The following is a 16,008-nucleotide window of genomic DNA, read 5'->3' on the forward strand; positions in this document are numbered from 1 at the left end:
CGTCCGTGTTGATGAGACACTCCGGACGAGGAGGCGCCCTCCGTTGCGTGGGCAGCACGTCGGCCATTACGCCGGCGCTCGATATCGATGCAGGCATCCGGCCCCCCACGCAGATCTTCCTGGGTCGGAGGCGCTGACGAAGGAGTGGCGGCCGAATGGCGAGCAACAGCCGCCGCTCGCCGCGCCCTCCGCCTTGACGACACGGAGCCGGTGGTAGCAGCGCCAGAGGTCTTGGTGGCGGAGGACCGCCCACCAGCACCTAGGCGCTGCCGTGCCGTCATGACCAAGTTGGCCACGTCGTCCAGCCAACGTTGGGCTGGAGACTCCGGGTCAGGGACAATGGGCGGGTGACGTAGGAGCGCGCCCGCAGCTTGGAGCGCGCCCTGGGGCGTGCTGCCGTCGCCGTAGACGAGGAGGCGACGCTCCCCATCTCGGCGCCCTTCTCCATCACCCGTGGATGTCGAAGTCGCGGATCCTTCGACCCTCTCGAGCACCTCCTCCCTCCTAGGACTTTGGCGTGGAGGGGGCGGTGGAGTACGAGCTCGACGGCGTGGGTTTGGCTCCCCATCGTCACCGCTAACGCTCGGAGAGAGGTTGTGCGCCTTTGCTTGTTCGGCCATTGGGCTGAACAGGAAAAGCTTGGCGCACACGAAAGAGTGCGAGAGCTCAGAAGATCACTCGCAGAGCCCCCTACCTGGCGCGCCAGATGACGGAGCGTGGGGCTCCTCACCGGGAGACCGCGCAGGCCCCCCTTTGCCGGTTCGGCCGGGGGCCCTGGGTGAGGTTCTAAGCTCTTGTTCTGTGGAAAGTTCGCGAGAGTGAAATCACACAAGACACGGGCGATGTATACAGGTTCGGGCCGCTGAGAAGCGTAATACCCTACTCCTGTGTTTTGGTGGATCTGTGTATGAAGAAGCTACAAAGCGCGAGCCAGCCCCCGATCGTTCTGGGATTGTTTTTCCCCCCTTCAATCCCCTTTCTAAGTGGGCAAGGTCCTCCTTTTATACCTCAAGGGGATACCACATGCACCATCTCTCTCTTTTTTGTGGGGACTTATCCTATTTTATTCATAAACAGACGGAGACTTGTATGGTTGCCGTCCGAATGACCTTCTGACGGGACCGCCCATACCTACCTCCACTTCCACCGGAAGCAGGCGCGACGTGGGAACATGGCTGTCTGCTGACGACATGACCAGTGTCAGACCGGTCACAAATCGGTCATTCTTGTCCACCACGCGTCAGTTTATCAATCTGCATGTTCGCCCTTCTTCATACAATATCTTGCCTGTAATGGTTAGGATGAAGCCTGGCATATATCTGACCGGAACCAACGTGCCATCTCCAGGAGCTAACACGCCGGTTCCGGCTAGGGACGAGTGCTTGGAGGCTCTCGTCCTGACGGGATGGGGCGAGGCGTGCGTCAGACCGCCTGTCGCCACCTAACCCACGATCTGACCGGTCTGTGACCGGTCACAGACCGGATAAACGAGCGCGCTGCACTGCGTTACATGCGGCGTGACGCGCTCGTCCAAACCGCAATAAATGTGGTTAGGTGAGCCCCGCTATGCTCACCTACCCCATATACGCGGCGCAAAACCCACAAGGGGTCGGGGCGCCTCGGCCCTCGGGGCCGAGGCGGTAGCGGTCCGACCCCTCGGGGAGACAAAGAGAAGGGCGGCCATATCACCCTCGGGCCCGACCCCCCCGAGGGGGTTAGGCCACGTGGGTGATCGTGTCTGCCTCAAGTCTCTAAGTCATGATACTCCCGGTCCCATGTCACCGACAGTAGCTATTACATATATGGTCTTATTGTATTTTTTTTACAGGGATGCCATATTAAAAAAACCATTATCACTAGTGATATGCTCGTACTAATGCTACTACGCTATTTAGTAATGTAAAACAAACAACCAAATGTGACGATATATGTTTTAAGAAGCTTCTCACAAAAACTTAAAAATTGTTACTCACTCCATATTCAAACAAGACCGTATCAATCAAAAAAGGCACATCATAAAGAAAAAGAAAATTAAATAATCTATGCTACGAGCCTTTACCATTGATATCGCCCCTAAGAACTAAATTACCTACATACTATCTATTGCATTGCGCTGATGGATCATGCATGTCTTCCATATTGGAAAAACAAACATTATGTTCTACAGCAGCATGGATTGGTTGTTGGGATTCCAAATTGTTATGCTCCTGAAGCTCCCTGTTGGTAACGGTAGGCACAAACTGGCACAAAGTAAATCATGATCAATTAAACAAAACTCACTAAAAACAGTGGTACTAGTTCAAGGAAATTAAATGGCATCATAATTTAAAAGTATGCTCAAGGAAAATTAAACAACCATGTTATCAACTATTACAATTCGGACTCATATTTCATTGTGAACTTAATAACCATACCATGCTTATAAGTCATAGTAGGGTAATACCATAGCCAAACTTAACGCGTGACACTGACCTGAAGGAGGCTAATACAGGAAAGAAAGGCATCCAAACACCATAAAAATTAAAAAAGAATTAACACAACTACTAAATGGATATATATGGTCAAAAGTTCATACACGAGTACTTATCCCTTATAAGAGAAACCACAACTTAAAATAAGAGTTTATCCGACTAACAAAAGAGAACAAAGGATTAAACTTCTAGCCTCCTTCTATAATTCCAACCATACTTAGAAAAAGGAACTCTGGAACTCTCTTCTCCCTTATACTTCTTCACCTCGATTGCCTTATCTTCTTAAGTACCAAAGACTAAAGTCATACCCGGTATGTTACTTTAGATATAACCTGCATTAAAAACCACATCATTTCTATTTAACTGTATCGTCGAAAATAACACTGTAATATTAACAAAGATTCGGTTTATGGGCTTAGGATGAACACCTTTAGCCAACTACCAAAAGGTTATAAACATTAGTGGGGGTTTCAATGCCAAAAGTAAAGAAAATTGCTACATGTAAACATTAGTTTTATTGAAAAGTTGATTGCACATATTTTTTAAGGTTTCTATAGTATTTCTTTTACTCTTTACAACAAAAGGTTAACATTGTTCTTAAATTTGCTACTTGCACGAGCATTACGTTTGAAGTCTAAACCACATTTTTTCTTATCTTACATCGAAAACTCATTTCAGCATCCAATTAACTCCAAATACAAATACAGCCGTTCAAATTAACATTTCAATTCAATGATTTTGCCCATATATAGTATATCCAAACTCTGTTACCCTCATCCAAATTTTCTTTTATCCCTATACGATATGACTTTCTTTCATAGACACATCAATCACACACGTTGAGAGAACCTAACTCCCTTCGTCACATAAAAAGATGAATCTAGGATAAGATGTAATACATTTTTAGTACTATGAAACTAAACAGATGATATATGTTTAGATTCATGGTAGTAAGATTTGTCACATTCGATATATGTATAGATTTATCGTACTATAATATGTCAAATTTAATTCTAGATTTATTTTTTTAATAGAATGAAGGGAGTATGTTGGATTTTTACTTGAGAGAGAGAGAGGACATTGCTACGAGCAAGAGCACCAAGCCACAAACCCCATCAAAGCGAAACCAATGAATGTTTGTGTCACGCACGCATCCACCGATCCATCCATCCAGCCCTCCCGGCCCCGCCCATCTCGCCAAAATCGCGCGCCGCTTCCCCTCCTTTTCCCCCAAACCCGCGACCCCCTCTCCTCTTCCCCCTCGCGCGACGACTCTTCCGAAGCACACCCCCGCCGCCGCCCGCCTCCTCCTCCTCCTCCTCCTCCCCTCCATCCCCCCCAACATCCGGTGGTGACTCCGACGAGGAAGCGCCCCAAGAAGCGAGGTGAGGTCGGAGGGAGGGAGGGAGGAAGCAGGGATCGGCTCGCTCGCTCGCTCGCTTCCGCCCCCAACCTTAAACCCTAGGGCCCCCGCACTTCACCTGCTCATCGGCTCGAATCTTGCCGCGCTCGGGTGTGGGGACCGGGAAGATCCGGGTCTTCTCTTTTCGGGGGATTGGAGATGGTGAGTTTCTTGGGTTGGGTGTTCTTCAATCTCGCCCGCATTGTTTCCTCGTTCGACGCGGGGAGGGTTTCTTGGCTGATTCTTTCTCCTCCCTTTTTTGTGTTCTTTGTGGGGGGCACAAGTCTTCGGACATCAGGAAATGGTTCATGAAGGCGCAGGACAAGAATGGTGGCGCAGCGAAGCCGGCTGGGACGACGGCGTTGGCGAAGAAGCCCGTGCTCAGCATTCCGGAGAAGCCGTCGGCGGCGCCATCTATGGTACAATGCCAATCCTTTTGCTTGTGCCCTTTTGAGTTCTTCCTGCTGTACATGTTCCCTTTTGTTGAGGAATTTCTATGTAATCTGTTGTATGGTGAATTGGCTTAGCAGATCAATTATTGCTAACAATAGACAATTTTATGTAACCTGGGAGTTTCTTGTGGCCAATAGTCTCACCATATGATGATGATATCATGTGCCTGTTCATACTCCTCCTGCTGATTAAATCTGGGCATTATTTTGTGCAAATGTTTGATGATATCCCTGGCATTTACAAACTACAAAGAATGTACAATGGTGGATTTAGTTTTTGGCGTAGAATATGTAGGCGATAAAAGTGATGAATTATCTTCAGTATGTCATGTTCCATTGCGCATCATGAATCTAATACAATAACGTGTAACAGGGTACTCTGCTCTGATCCTAGGTTTATTGTACTGCTGCATTAGCCTCTGTTAGTTTGGCTACAAACTTACTGCAGTCTGCAAATTATACACTGCTTCCATTACCTTAATTGTTTGATACATCATGGTTTCCTGCTGTTGAGTAATTTAATTACTGGATCATCCAGGCGGCTTGTGATCAAGATTGTTCAGCTAGAAGGAAGACTAGCAAGTACTTTGCATCCAAAACAGAAAAGGAGGAAGACACCAGTGCAGGAAAAGGTACCGGGAGAGGTTTGCCTAAAAGAAAACTTCAGAAAGTCAGTGATGAGCTTGAGGATGACATGAAGCCTTTGCCAGCAAAGGAAGTCCATAAAGAAGAAGAAGATGATGATGACGACGACTTTGTGGCACCTTCAAAAAGGAAAACTCCGGTGAAGCCACCACCATCAAAGAAGTTGAAGGGTGCATCTACTGCTGAAGCTCATGGAAAGACTGGTCTTGATGATGATAACGAGGACAAGATGGATGAAGACGCTAAGACCCCTTCCAAGGCATCTGGAAGTGGAAGGGGAAGGGGAAGGGGGAGAGGGAGGGGAGGAAGAGGAGCAGGAGCAGCCCATGGAAAGACAATTGGTCTTGATGACGACGGTGAGGAGGATAAGATGGATGAAGATGCCAAGACCCCTTCCAAAGCAGCTGGAAGGGGAAGGGGAGGAGCCTCTGGGGGAAGAGGGAGAGGAGGGGGTGGGAGAGGCTTCATGAACTTTGGTGAAAGGAAGGATCCTCCTCACAAAGGGGAGAAGGTAGCTTATTCCTTCTTGTTATAATTTGCCAGAAAACTCAATCCTAAACTTGTTATTCGTGTTCTGTAGGAAGTCCCGGAGGGTGCCCCTGACTGTTTAACTGGTTTGACATTTGTCATAAGTGGCACTCTTGACAGGTGCTTTCTATTGTCTTCATTTCTTCATATTTTAATTTGTTTTATGTTCATGTAAATGGTGGATGGTCGGTGCACCATTAATATCCTCAAATTTCCTGATTGAAACAATGCCGCGAATAAGCTATCATAAGTTTATATACACTTGCAGTCTTGAACGTGAGGAGGCAACTGATCTAATCAAGCGTTATGGAGGCCGTGTGACCGGCTCTATTAGCAAAAAGACGGTATGAAATAATAGTATGATACTTGCATTGGTAATGTTTTTTAGCCTATAGTTTGCTTACATCGCTTATTTGACAGAATTACCTATTGGCTGATGAAGACGTTGGTGGAGTGAAATCAAATAAAGCGAAAGAACTGGGGTATCATTTGCTCTTTTCACTCAAGAAAACTATATTTTCTTAATTGTCATTTCTAACACATGACTGTACTTGTTTGCAGCGTCCCATTCCTAACTGAAGATGGTTTATTTGATATGATTCGGAAATCAAAGCCTGCAAAGGCTACTGTGGCAAAACATCAAAGCGACAAAAATTCAGAAAAGCAGCAAAAATCACCAATGAAGAGTTCTCCAGTTAAAGTTGAAAGAAGAGGTAACTGAAAGCGTAAAAATGCTTCTTAGTTGTATAGCGCATGCACAATCCTGCTTAGCATAACCTAACTATTAGATACTTGTATTCTCAAAGTTGCATGAATTTGAGACATGATTCTAGTGTTCATTGTGTCTTTTACCCATTGTAGATGCTAGCTTTATCCAGCGATTGTTGTATCCATTGCTGACATCATCTGATGACTAAGTTTTATTTGATTTATTTGTTTGATATTAACATTTCGCAGGTTGTTTATGCTTACATATATCTTGATTTTCCAATTTTCAGATGGTAATCAAATTACCACAGGCAAAAATATTTCACCAAAGAGTAATAAAGGAAGTGCCTCCATTGACAACCAAAAGGTCAACATTGTTGACCGTGGTTCTTTGCAATGGACTGAAAAGTATCGGCCCAAAGTTCCAAATGACATAGTTGGGAACCAATCAATGGTTAGTGCTTCTGCTTTCGGTTAAGCTGGTCACATACATCTATGCACAATTACTTAGTATGAACTTATACATGCAGGTTAAACAGCTTCATGATTGGTTGAGAAGTTGGGAGGACCAATTCCTTCATTCTGGCCAGAAGGGTAAGGGAAAGAAGCAGGCTGATAGTGGAGCTAAAAAGGCTGTGTTGTTGAGTGGACCTCCAGGTATTGGTAAGACCACAACTGCTAAAGTTGTCAGTCAGATGCTTGGATTGCAGGCTATTGAGGTAATTCTGCTGTTTTGCATACTTTGCAACCTTCCAGGCAACTCTTTGTTTCTTACTCAACTATTGAGGCATAAATGCAATGACTAATGTTCATAACAGGTTAATGCAAGTGATAGCCGTGGTAAGGCAGACTCTAAGATTGAGAAAGGTGTTGGGGGCAGTACATCAAATTCTATCAAAGAGCTTATTAGTAATGCAACTCTGAATTATAGTAACAACCGGTCAGTATTACATGAAGTTTCATCAACCTTTTTGGACCTTTGGTTTTATCTTGTATATAAATTTGGCAAGAATTTTGACAGATTAAAACGACCCAAGGCTGTACTAGTCATGGATGAAGTTGATGGTATGTCTGCTGGAGATCGTGGTGGTGTTGCTGATCTTATTGCTAGCATTAAGATGTCCAAGATTCCTATAATTTGCATTTGCAATGACCGTTATAGCCAGAAATTGAAGAGCCTTGTAAATTACTGCTTGCTACTCAACTTCAGAAAACCAACCAAGCAACAGGTTATCTGTTGACCTCTGGACATATTCTCAATTTCTTGCAATTTTTAGGCAGTTACGATACAGTTGCATGCAGCAACTTATTTAGGGGTAATATAAGTCCTATTTGTTTGTCAATCTGAAGTTAAACAATGGCTATCCCCAAGATCACTCAAATACTCGTACGTACGGCAGATTTCACAGCCAACATAGCTTTTCACGCACAAATGTATTCCTGATTGCATAGAAACCTTCTTTATAGGCAGGAATTCTTGCTGTTCTAAGTAGCACATTTATTTCTTATTTTAATTTTTCCATCTCCTTACATCGTATATATTGTAGACTGTTACATGGAAGGGTAAGCATTATTACTCTTGGTGCTCGTGACCCAAAAGTTGTAATATAGGGTTGGTTTTAACTTCTGTGTTTAACAGATGGGTAAGAGGTTGATGGAAATTGCCAAGAAGGAAGGTCTTCAAGCTCAAGAGGTGTGTTTAGAGTTCTCTGCTTCTAAACTTCCATCAAAAGTTTTGGGAAAAAGAAAAGAAAACACAACAAAAATAAAAGCAAAACCATTTATAGTTCTTTTTCTCTTCTTTTCTTGTCATTACCTTTTCTCCATGTTACTAATATATGGTTTCCTCATCTGCTAGAATGCAATGGAAGAACTTGCAGAAAGAGTACACGGGGATATTCGCATGGCTCTTAACCATTTGCAATATATGAGCCTCTCCCAGTCCGTGGTCAAATATGATGATATAAGACAGCGACTTAATAGTAGCACAAAAGATGAAGATATTTCCCCCTTCACGGCTGTTGACAAGTATGTGCATTGATTATACTTTTTATAAATTCTATTCAATTGTCCTCTATTTCCTCATCAGTATTTCTAGATATTTTTATGTTCTTATTGACTGACATGCAATAATTTCTTAGTGTATAAATGTGAATTATGTGAATTTTCGTATTCCAATCTTGTATTGATTATATTAATATTTTCTGTCAAATTGTACATCCAAGTTTCATTGTATTTCTACTTTGTTATCCATTGATAAGGCGCACGGCAAATATTCAATTGCTAGTTTCATTCATTGATAAACAAAAGAGAAAGCTTGTAGATATACTTGGTAACTTCTCCATATATTTGTTTATTTTAATGGATTTTTTTTGACATGGCTTTCAGAGGGGCTAAAAAAGTAATTTCTTACTCTATACTCATATTTTATTTACCTGGAAGTTGTAGCTATTTTGGCTCTTTTGAACTGTTAATGTTCATGCTGTCTACCGATTTTTATCTGAATGATGTGTTTTGCTCAAGTGCATACGCTCTGCTATTGAACCAGCTGTTTCTGGATCTATAATTTGTGGATTTTTGGATGACTTTATAATTTGCAATGCAAGAGTTGGGTTGTATTTTTCCCGCTACTTTAAATTCATAATAGATATTGATTCAACTTTCAGGCTGTTTGGTTTTAATGGTGGGAGACTACGGATGGATGAGAGAATTGATTTGAGCATGAGCGATCCTGATTTAGTCCCTCTGATTATCCAGGTAGGGGACACTGATGGTGCAAATCTGTTTTTGTTTATTTTTCTGTAGAATTCTTGTGGGTCCTGTGTCCTGAGATATTTTCTGCTATGAATTGTTTCCCGATACTTTTTGTATTAAAAGTAGCTCATCAGGCTTGCAACTTGGTTTTTCCTTCATTTTTGAATGAGCATCACAGCCTTCTCATATCATTGACATGTATCTTGCTAGTGGGTTCTGTAGTTGCAACAGCTGAAGCGCCATTATTTGTTGCAATGCTATTTATGTTCTCTTAGTACCAAGCAATCGTTATATAGTTTGTGCGCCAGGTAACTTGATCATTACTTTTTTGTTGGTTGATACATAGGCGTGCACACTCCCTACTGAATGCGATATCCCAACTTTTCCTCTAATGGCACCCCATTCTTTTTGAAAGCTGGGATGCTAGCCATCTATAATCTATGCATAAATACTAGCTATTATGGTAAGTAAATTCCAGATGTGTTGCATTGGTGTTTGGCCCAATTTTTTGCTGTGTAAAAATATGCGCTTTATTATGATCTTTTTCAATTGTTATGGTCATTTGTAGCATGTTACTTCATGTAACTGTTTTCAATCACTTCTGTTTGGTCCTTAACTGTGTGATTAAGCTTGCATATTAACACATGCCTGGTATAGGAAAACTATATCAATTATCGGCCTATCACTGTTGGGAAGGATGACAGTGGAGTTAAAAGAATGAATTTTCTTGCTCGTGCTGCTGAATCTATAGCGGACGCTGATATTGTTAATGTACAAATAAGAAGATATCGACAGTGGCAATTGTCCCAAGCTGCTTGTTTGTCTTCATCTATAGTTCCGTAAGTATATGGTGGTTATTATCTGCTGTAATCGATTTAATTCAAATGTCTCACTGATCCACTAATCTATTTCACATCTTACAGTGCTGCTTTGATGCATGGGAATAGAGAGATCCTTGAAGCAGTAAAGCTCAAACCTTATCATCAATTACTTTTTTTGTTTAGTTTATTTTTGGTAATTCTGGCTCATTGAATTGGATAATAAATCTGTAGGGTGAGCGAAACTTCAATAGGTTTGGTGGATGGTTGGGAAAGTACTCGACCACAAATAAAAACATAAGGCTACTGGAAGATGCCCATAGTCATATTCTTGCCTCCCAGCAAGCAAATTTGGACAGGTGGATATACTTTTACATATTCTACAAATTTATCCTTTCTGGCATTCCATGGATTCTGTTTTTACTCTTCACACGTATGATGCATCGTGTATCAGGTTGTAAAGCAAGGTGATTGATTGTTTTCTTCTCTTGTTTTATTCTGTCACAAGCGGCATCTTAAATATCTGACTAACTATATAAATTTGCCAAACAAACCCAAGCTTTTTTTTTTAGTTTGGTAAGGATTTGAATATTGTTACATCTTTGGGTTGATATGATCTTAATCTTCCATTGTGCTTATAAATCTGAATGGATTTAGGCCAGTTCATGGTTTCAAATAGATTTTCATGTTATTATCTGAATAAAAATGTTTTGTGTATTAGTCCTAAATCGTAATTCCAAACCCTAAGGATAATCAGCTCATCAGTGAATCGGCTAATTAGTTTAGCACTTGGAAGTTAGAACTTAATCAAATAACATGGAATTCCAGCATGATATACCTTGATACCTCCATCTATGCTCAAGAAGACAGGCACTAAATTTCCATTGAATTTCTTTCAATGGCTGGCAACATATTAATTGATGGACATGTCATGCTTGTTTCCTGATGTTACTATGTTTGAAAATCATGGTTTTCTTAACAGTGAGCAAATTAAACAAGCCTTACTTTTCTTAACTTGCCTGAATCAGTCAATAAGCCAAGGAAAATCACCATTGGTTTTTGAACTTTGTTTTAGCAACATTGAATAAAAACCCATGCCTTTTCAAGATGTTGTGGTCCACATGAGTACAATCTGATCTTTAAGATGATTTTCGATGGTTTATCATGAGATAATCCAATCTTATATTGTTGAGAACTGCAGGGAGTCATTGAGGCTGGATTACCTCACTCTTCTCTTGAGACAATTGACTGATCCACTGAAGACAATGCCCAAGGTATATGTAGATGTGATCTATTAATTAACTCCTTGTTTTGTTCTATGGCATTATACTTGAATGTTTCATGATGAGGATAATGACCTGGACACTGGCATTTTAGAAATTTATCTTGATACCTCTAAATGCATTAGTGTACTAGCCATCTTCTGGAGTATTCTGAAGTAAGGAGTCTCTTTAATTTCATTTGCTGAAAAAAAAAATCTGCAGGAGAGCGTCCATACCTTGACTTGTGTACACGGCTCATCAATTCTGAGTTTTAACATACTGTTATCTTGCCTTTATGTAATAGTATTACCAGTCTTCTTACAATAATTCCCTGTTAAGAATCTTTACCTGAGCTATCTGCTGGTTATCTTATATTTGTAAAATCACAGGATGAAGCTGTGCAAAAAGTGGTGGAGTTTATGGATACCTACTCTTTAAGCCAGGAAGACTTTGACACAATTGTTGAATTATCAAAATTTAAGGTTGGTAGTTATTCTAATAGAAGCCCTATGTTTGTGCCATCTATTTTATGTTCATTATTAATCTCTTTGAATGGTTTTATACTTATTACAATATGTAATGTGCTACTGCTAGGTTTGCCCCCTTGTGTTTGAAAATACTTACTCTAGATGGTAGGTTCTAGGTTGCATGCAAAGTTGCAAACTGTATATTTCACTACACTAATGATGGCATTTCAATTGATTTCGGGAATGCAAAAGCTCATTTGCTATAAGTTCTTATTGTGCAATGCAATTTTTTGAGAACCAAATTGAAATTTATAAACATGTGATCGTGTAGATATGAAATCAGAGAACAAACATTTTCCAAAGTACTGAAAGGGAGTGTTTGCCTGTGAATCTTTAGTGCCACAATGGTTGCATCTCTTGACTGTTTGTCTATACTCAACTCCCTGCTTGATATATTTTTTCTAGAAGCATTAATGCATGAATCTTTTAGCTGAGTAAACTTGCTGACTTGGTTGTCATGATTAGTAATGCCTTGTCATTATACTTCCAATGGTGTTTCTGAATACATATTTTGTTCTGTAGGGTCATCCAAATCCTATGGATGGTATTCAACCAGCTGTTAAAAGTGCCTTAACAAAAGCATACAAACAAGGAAGTAGTTCTCGTGTTGTTCGAGCAGCAGATCTAGTAAATATCCCAGGCATGAAAAAGCCATTAAAGAAACGAGTGGCAGCAATCCTTGAGCCAGTGGGAGAGAGTTTGCCTGAAGAAAATGGAGTAGCGTCATCTGAAGGCGATGAAGAGGATTCCTCTGATGCTGAAAATAATGGTAAGTTTTTCTTTTTCAGCAAATGAAATGACTATCACATAGGAGGCTATAGCTGTGTTTTGCAAAAATTGAAATAATGGAGTACTTTCTCCGTTTTACAATGTAAGTCATTCCAGCATTTTCCACATTCATATCGATGTTAATGAATCTAGACATATGTATCTATCTAGATTCATTAACATCAACATGAATATGGGAAATGCTAGAATGACTTACATTGTGAAACGGAGGGAATACATCGGATGAGGACATGCGTGAAACGAAGGGAAACAGAAGTTGATAAGTGAGCATTTGTAAATCTGGACTAGTTTTGTTTCATACTGGGAAAACTGTGGTACAGTAACATGTCATACTGCCATATCATCTTCATATACATTTGTGCTTTTATTCTCAATCTTTAGTTATGCAACTTAGGCCTATGTTTGTCAGCTGTTGTGCTAGTAGTGTTTGGCATAACAATGCCATGTCATGTCAATTATATTAGCTTCAGCCCAATTTTCATTAGGACATTTAAATCGATAATTTGTATTCAGTGTATGTTTTGTTTGACCAACCTGCTTTGTTTATTTCTTTCAGATGAACTGGTGCCTGGTGACACAAAACCAAAACTGGACCTGCAGAGTGATAAGAAGAAAGGTTCTCGTACTTTGACTAGTTGGATTCTCCACCAGTCTTACCTTCTGCTATTTACGGTCGGGCCTGACTCTTTGGTAATTTTGGTTTTATATCCAGGGATCCAAGTGCAGCTCGACCTGAAGAGCAATGGCAATGGCTTGAACTCGAAGAAGATGCCGGCTGGTAGATCAAAAGCTTCTGGCTCTGCTGGGAAGGCTGCTGGAGGCTCAGGTGGGAAGAGGAAGAGGTAAACGTCCGCCGGCCGCCGTCATTTAGTCGGTGGTGAATCTACATGAACATCCTCTGATATTCTGGGGCAGAATGCGGTTCAAATTTTCTTGCTTGTACATAAGTCCCAATCATCTTTGTAGGCAGTAGTAGGCAATTGGTATCTGCTCCAGATATTTTGTTTCCTCCCACTTGTATGAGCTTCATTTCGCTCTACTGGCATTTGGCCAGTTTTCAGCTTTGCAAGACAACGTCCATTATTGTTGACTTCCGTTCAATGAAATTGTGTCATGTTTGTTGTCCTTTTGATATCTTGTTGCATTCATCTCCCAAATCTGCCGTAGGGTGACACATTAAAACTGCATGATTCTATAAACCTGTAATTCCATCTTTTCGTTAATACTAGTAAACTAGGTGTTACTTTTCTTTTTTTTAGAAAATAATGGGCTTACGGAAAAATATTATACTCTTGTCTTAAAATATAAGGACTTAGTACTAGATGTAACATTAACTTAGCACTATGAATTTGGATAACCTGCCTATCTAATTTGTACTAGAAATGTCGTATTCAATCATACGTTCTTATATTTTGGGATGAAGGGAGTAGTATTTTCAACACAACATAAATATATTATTAAAATATATTCAATGCTAGGTTTAATAAAATTAATTTAATATTTTAGATGTTGCTAAATTTTTATATAAACTAGAAAAATGTTGCGTTGCAACAGGTGAATGCTATTTTAATATTATTATTGTTATATGGTTTAGTTATGGTAAATTTATTGTGGGAATTTGCTTGGATTTTTCTTTTGGAAAATTAGCGAGTCCGACATTCATTCAAGTTAGCATGCGGAGTTTGTTAAAAGAGATTTCTTATATGAATTCTTTTGTGTTTACAAAAGCAAATGAGCTTAAAATCCAACTCAAACACAAATATGTATTTTCAAAAACGAATATCCTTAAAAACCGACTCAAACACGGATGACGTATCAAAATATTGGTAAAAATATCTTTAATTTTTATAATAAGTAGAGATTTGATCAAACTCGGAAAAAAAATCAAATGACTTATATGATATAAAACAGATAAAATATTTATTAGTCCCACGAACCGAACGAATTCGATGCCAGGCAACAAAGAGTTCCTGGCCGGCCTACATAAACTCTGTATTAGGTACTTTCCGAGCTGATAAGTGATTTTTTTATAAAAAGATATATAGGAAAATTACTTTAAAAAACAGTATTCATTCTACTTTTTAAGTTTATTTAAGCTAATAGTTAATTTATTACTCCATCCATTTCAATGTTTTTAAAAATATAACAACATTTCCAACAGAAAACATATTATCAAGATATATTTAATGAAACTAATTTTGTGTTATAGATTTAAATTATTCTATAAAATAGTCAAATATAAAGAGGTTTAATATGAAACGGAAGAAACATGCTCTAATGAGCCATTATGTTTTCCGTGCGTAGAGGTATGTACCCGAACCTTACTGCCGAAGGGAAGAATCATTTCCTGCTAGTAGAAAATCAGGCTAGAGATAGAAAAGAGAGAGACGTTTCCTGCTAACTAAAAATTCAATCATCGTCGTGCTTACTGCGTATTGCTGAGGAAGGTTTGGATATGATTATGCTTGGTGCAAAATGCTTTGCTTATTAAAAAATTCAATCAATTAATTAGTAGTAGGAGGTAATATGAGATAAAATATGCCAGATAATCACGATGCATATAATCTGAATTTCAGTTAATTCATCAAGCACGTGGGAATTGATTTGTTTTAATATAAACCAGATTAGTTAACAGTATGGTAAATAAACCTCATGTTTCTACTTCGTTTGGAGCATTTCGTATTTGACATAACACAAAACATATTTTTAAGCGCCACAAAGAGTCAGCTACCAGGTATCGAACTGTTTTTTTTCCGATTTTACAAGAATATATCAAATTTGATGATATTGCAAAAATATAACCGTGTCACCGAATCACCTAGCGACACCTGGTGTTGCCGAAGGGCCAAATTGGACCAAATTCCCATTTGTTATCGCCTACTTCCTCCGTCCCATAAAAAACCAATCTAGGTGGGAATGTGACACCAGCTAGGATAACGAATCCAAATTCATTGTTCTAGGTGGTTTCACATGCTTACCTATGATAACGAATTGTCTAGGTGGTTTCGCATCCCCACCTAAGTTGGTTTTTTTGGAAGGAAGGCAATAGGTGAAAACAGCCATGCATTTTGTGACTTTACCTTCGCTTTGTCCATGCTTGGTGCAGTGGCTCATAGCCCAAGGCAATGTCCACATTTAAATAAGCTACATCACACAGTGTCGCGTGATGAAATGGTGTCATCATGTAAATTGACAACACAAATATATTTTTATTTGAATTTCATATATTCCCACAAGATAATATATATATATATATATATATATATATATATATATATATATATATATATATATATATATATATATATATATATATATATATATATATATATATATATATATATATATATATATATATATATATATATATATATATATATATATATATATATATATTTAAAAATTTAATTCCCGAGTATTTTCCTTAGATCAATCATATTTTCAAATATTGAGATATACATTTATTTTAATATCTACAAATGCAATTATATTTCTAATTAAGAAACTAATAAATTGTATTTTTCTATTACTGCACATTTATTGTTCCTTAAAATGATTGATGAGATGCACATATTTACATGTTATCATCTTTATTTTAGTTTATTTCCTTGGCAAGTCATCAATCTGAAACATAAGACATCAATATTCTTGA

At 39.4% G+C, this 16,008-nt stretch overlaps 1 protein-coding gene across 1 annotated transcript; it reads left to right on the top strand.

Annotated features, from left to right (window-relative positions):
- Positions 1-3,702: 3,702 nt before the first annotated feature.
- Positions 3,703-13,489, top strand: LOC4350754 (replication factor C subunit 1-like). Its single transcript, NM_001404528.1, has 22 exons — positions 3,703-4,035; positions 4,158-4,292; positions 4,864-5,481; positions 5,551-5,618; positions 5,767-5,842; positions 5,919-5,980; positions 6,060-6,211; positions 6,497-6,660; positions 6,737-6,925; positions 7,025-7,146; positions 7,228-7,435; positions 7,846-7,899; positions 8,065-8,234; positions 8,873-8,963; positions 9,618-9,799; positions 9,884-9,923; positions 10,013-10,137; positions 10,980-11,052; positions 11,430-11,522; positions 12,090-12,336; positions 12,913-12,972; positions 13,069-13,489. Exons 1-22 carry the CDS (start codon positions 4,033-4,035, stop codon positions 13,200-13,202), a joined length of 3,066 nt encoding a protein of 1,021 aa, NP_001391457.1. The 5' UTR covers positions 3,703-4,032; the 3' UTR covers positions 13,203-13,489.
- Positions 13,490-16,008: the final 2,519 nt, after the last annotated feature.

The sequence above is a fragment of the Oryza sativa genome, chromosome 11 (genome assembly GCF_034140825.1).
Source record: "Oryza sativa Japonica Group chromosome 11, ASM3414082v1".
NCBI classification, from domain to species: domain Eukaryota; kingdom Viridiplantae; phylum Streptophyta; class Magnoliopsida; order Poales; family Poaceae; genus Oryza; species Oryza sativa.

Bases quoted from the DNA above. Each gene is read 5' to 3' on its own strand.
- LOC4350754 (NM_001404528.1), top strand. The intron at 5,843-5,918 runs GTATGAAATAAT...CTTATTTGACAG, and splicing joins GCTCTATTAGCAAAAAGACG to AATTACCTATTGGCTGATGA. The intron at 6,212-6,496 runs GTAACTGAAAGC...TCCAATTTTCAG, and splicing joins AGTTAAAGTTGAAAGAAGAG to ATGGTAATCAAATTACCACA.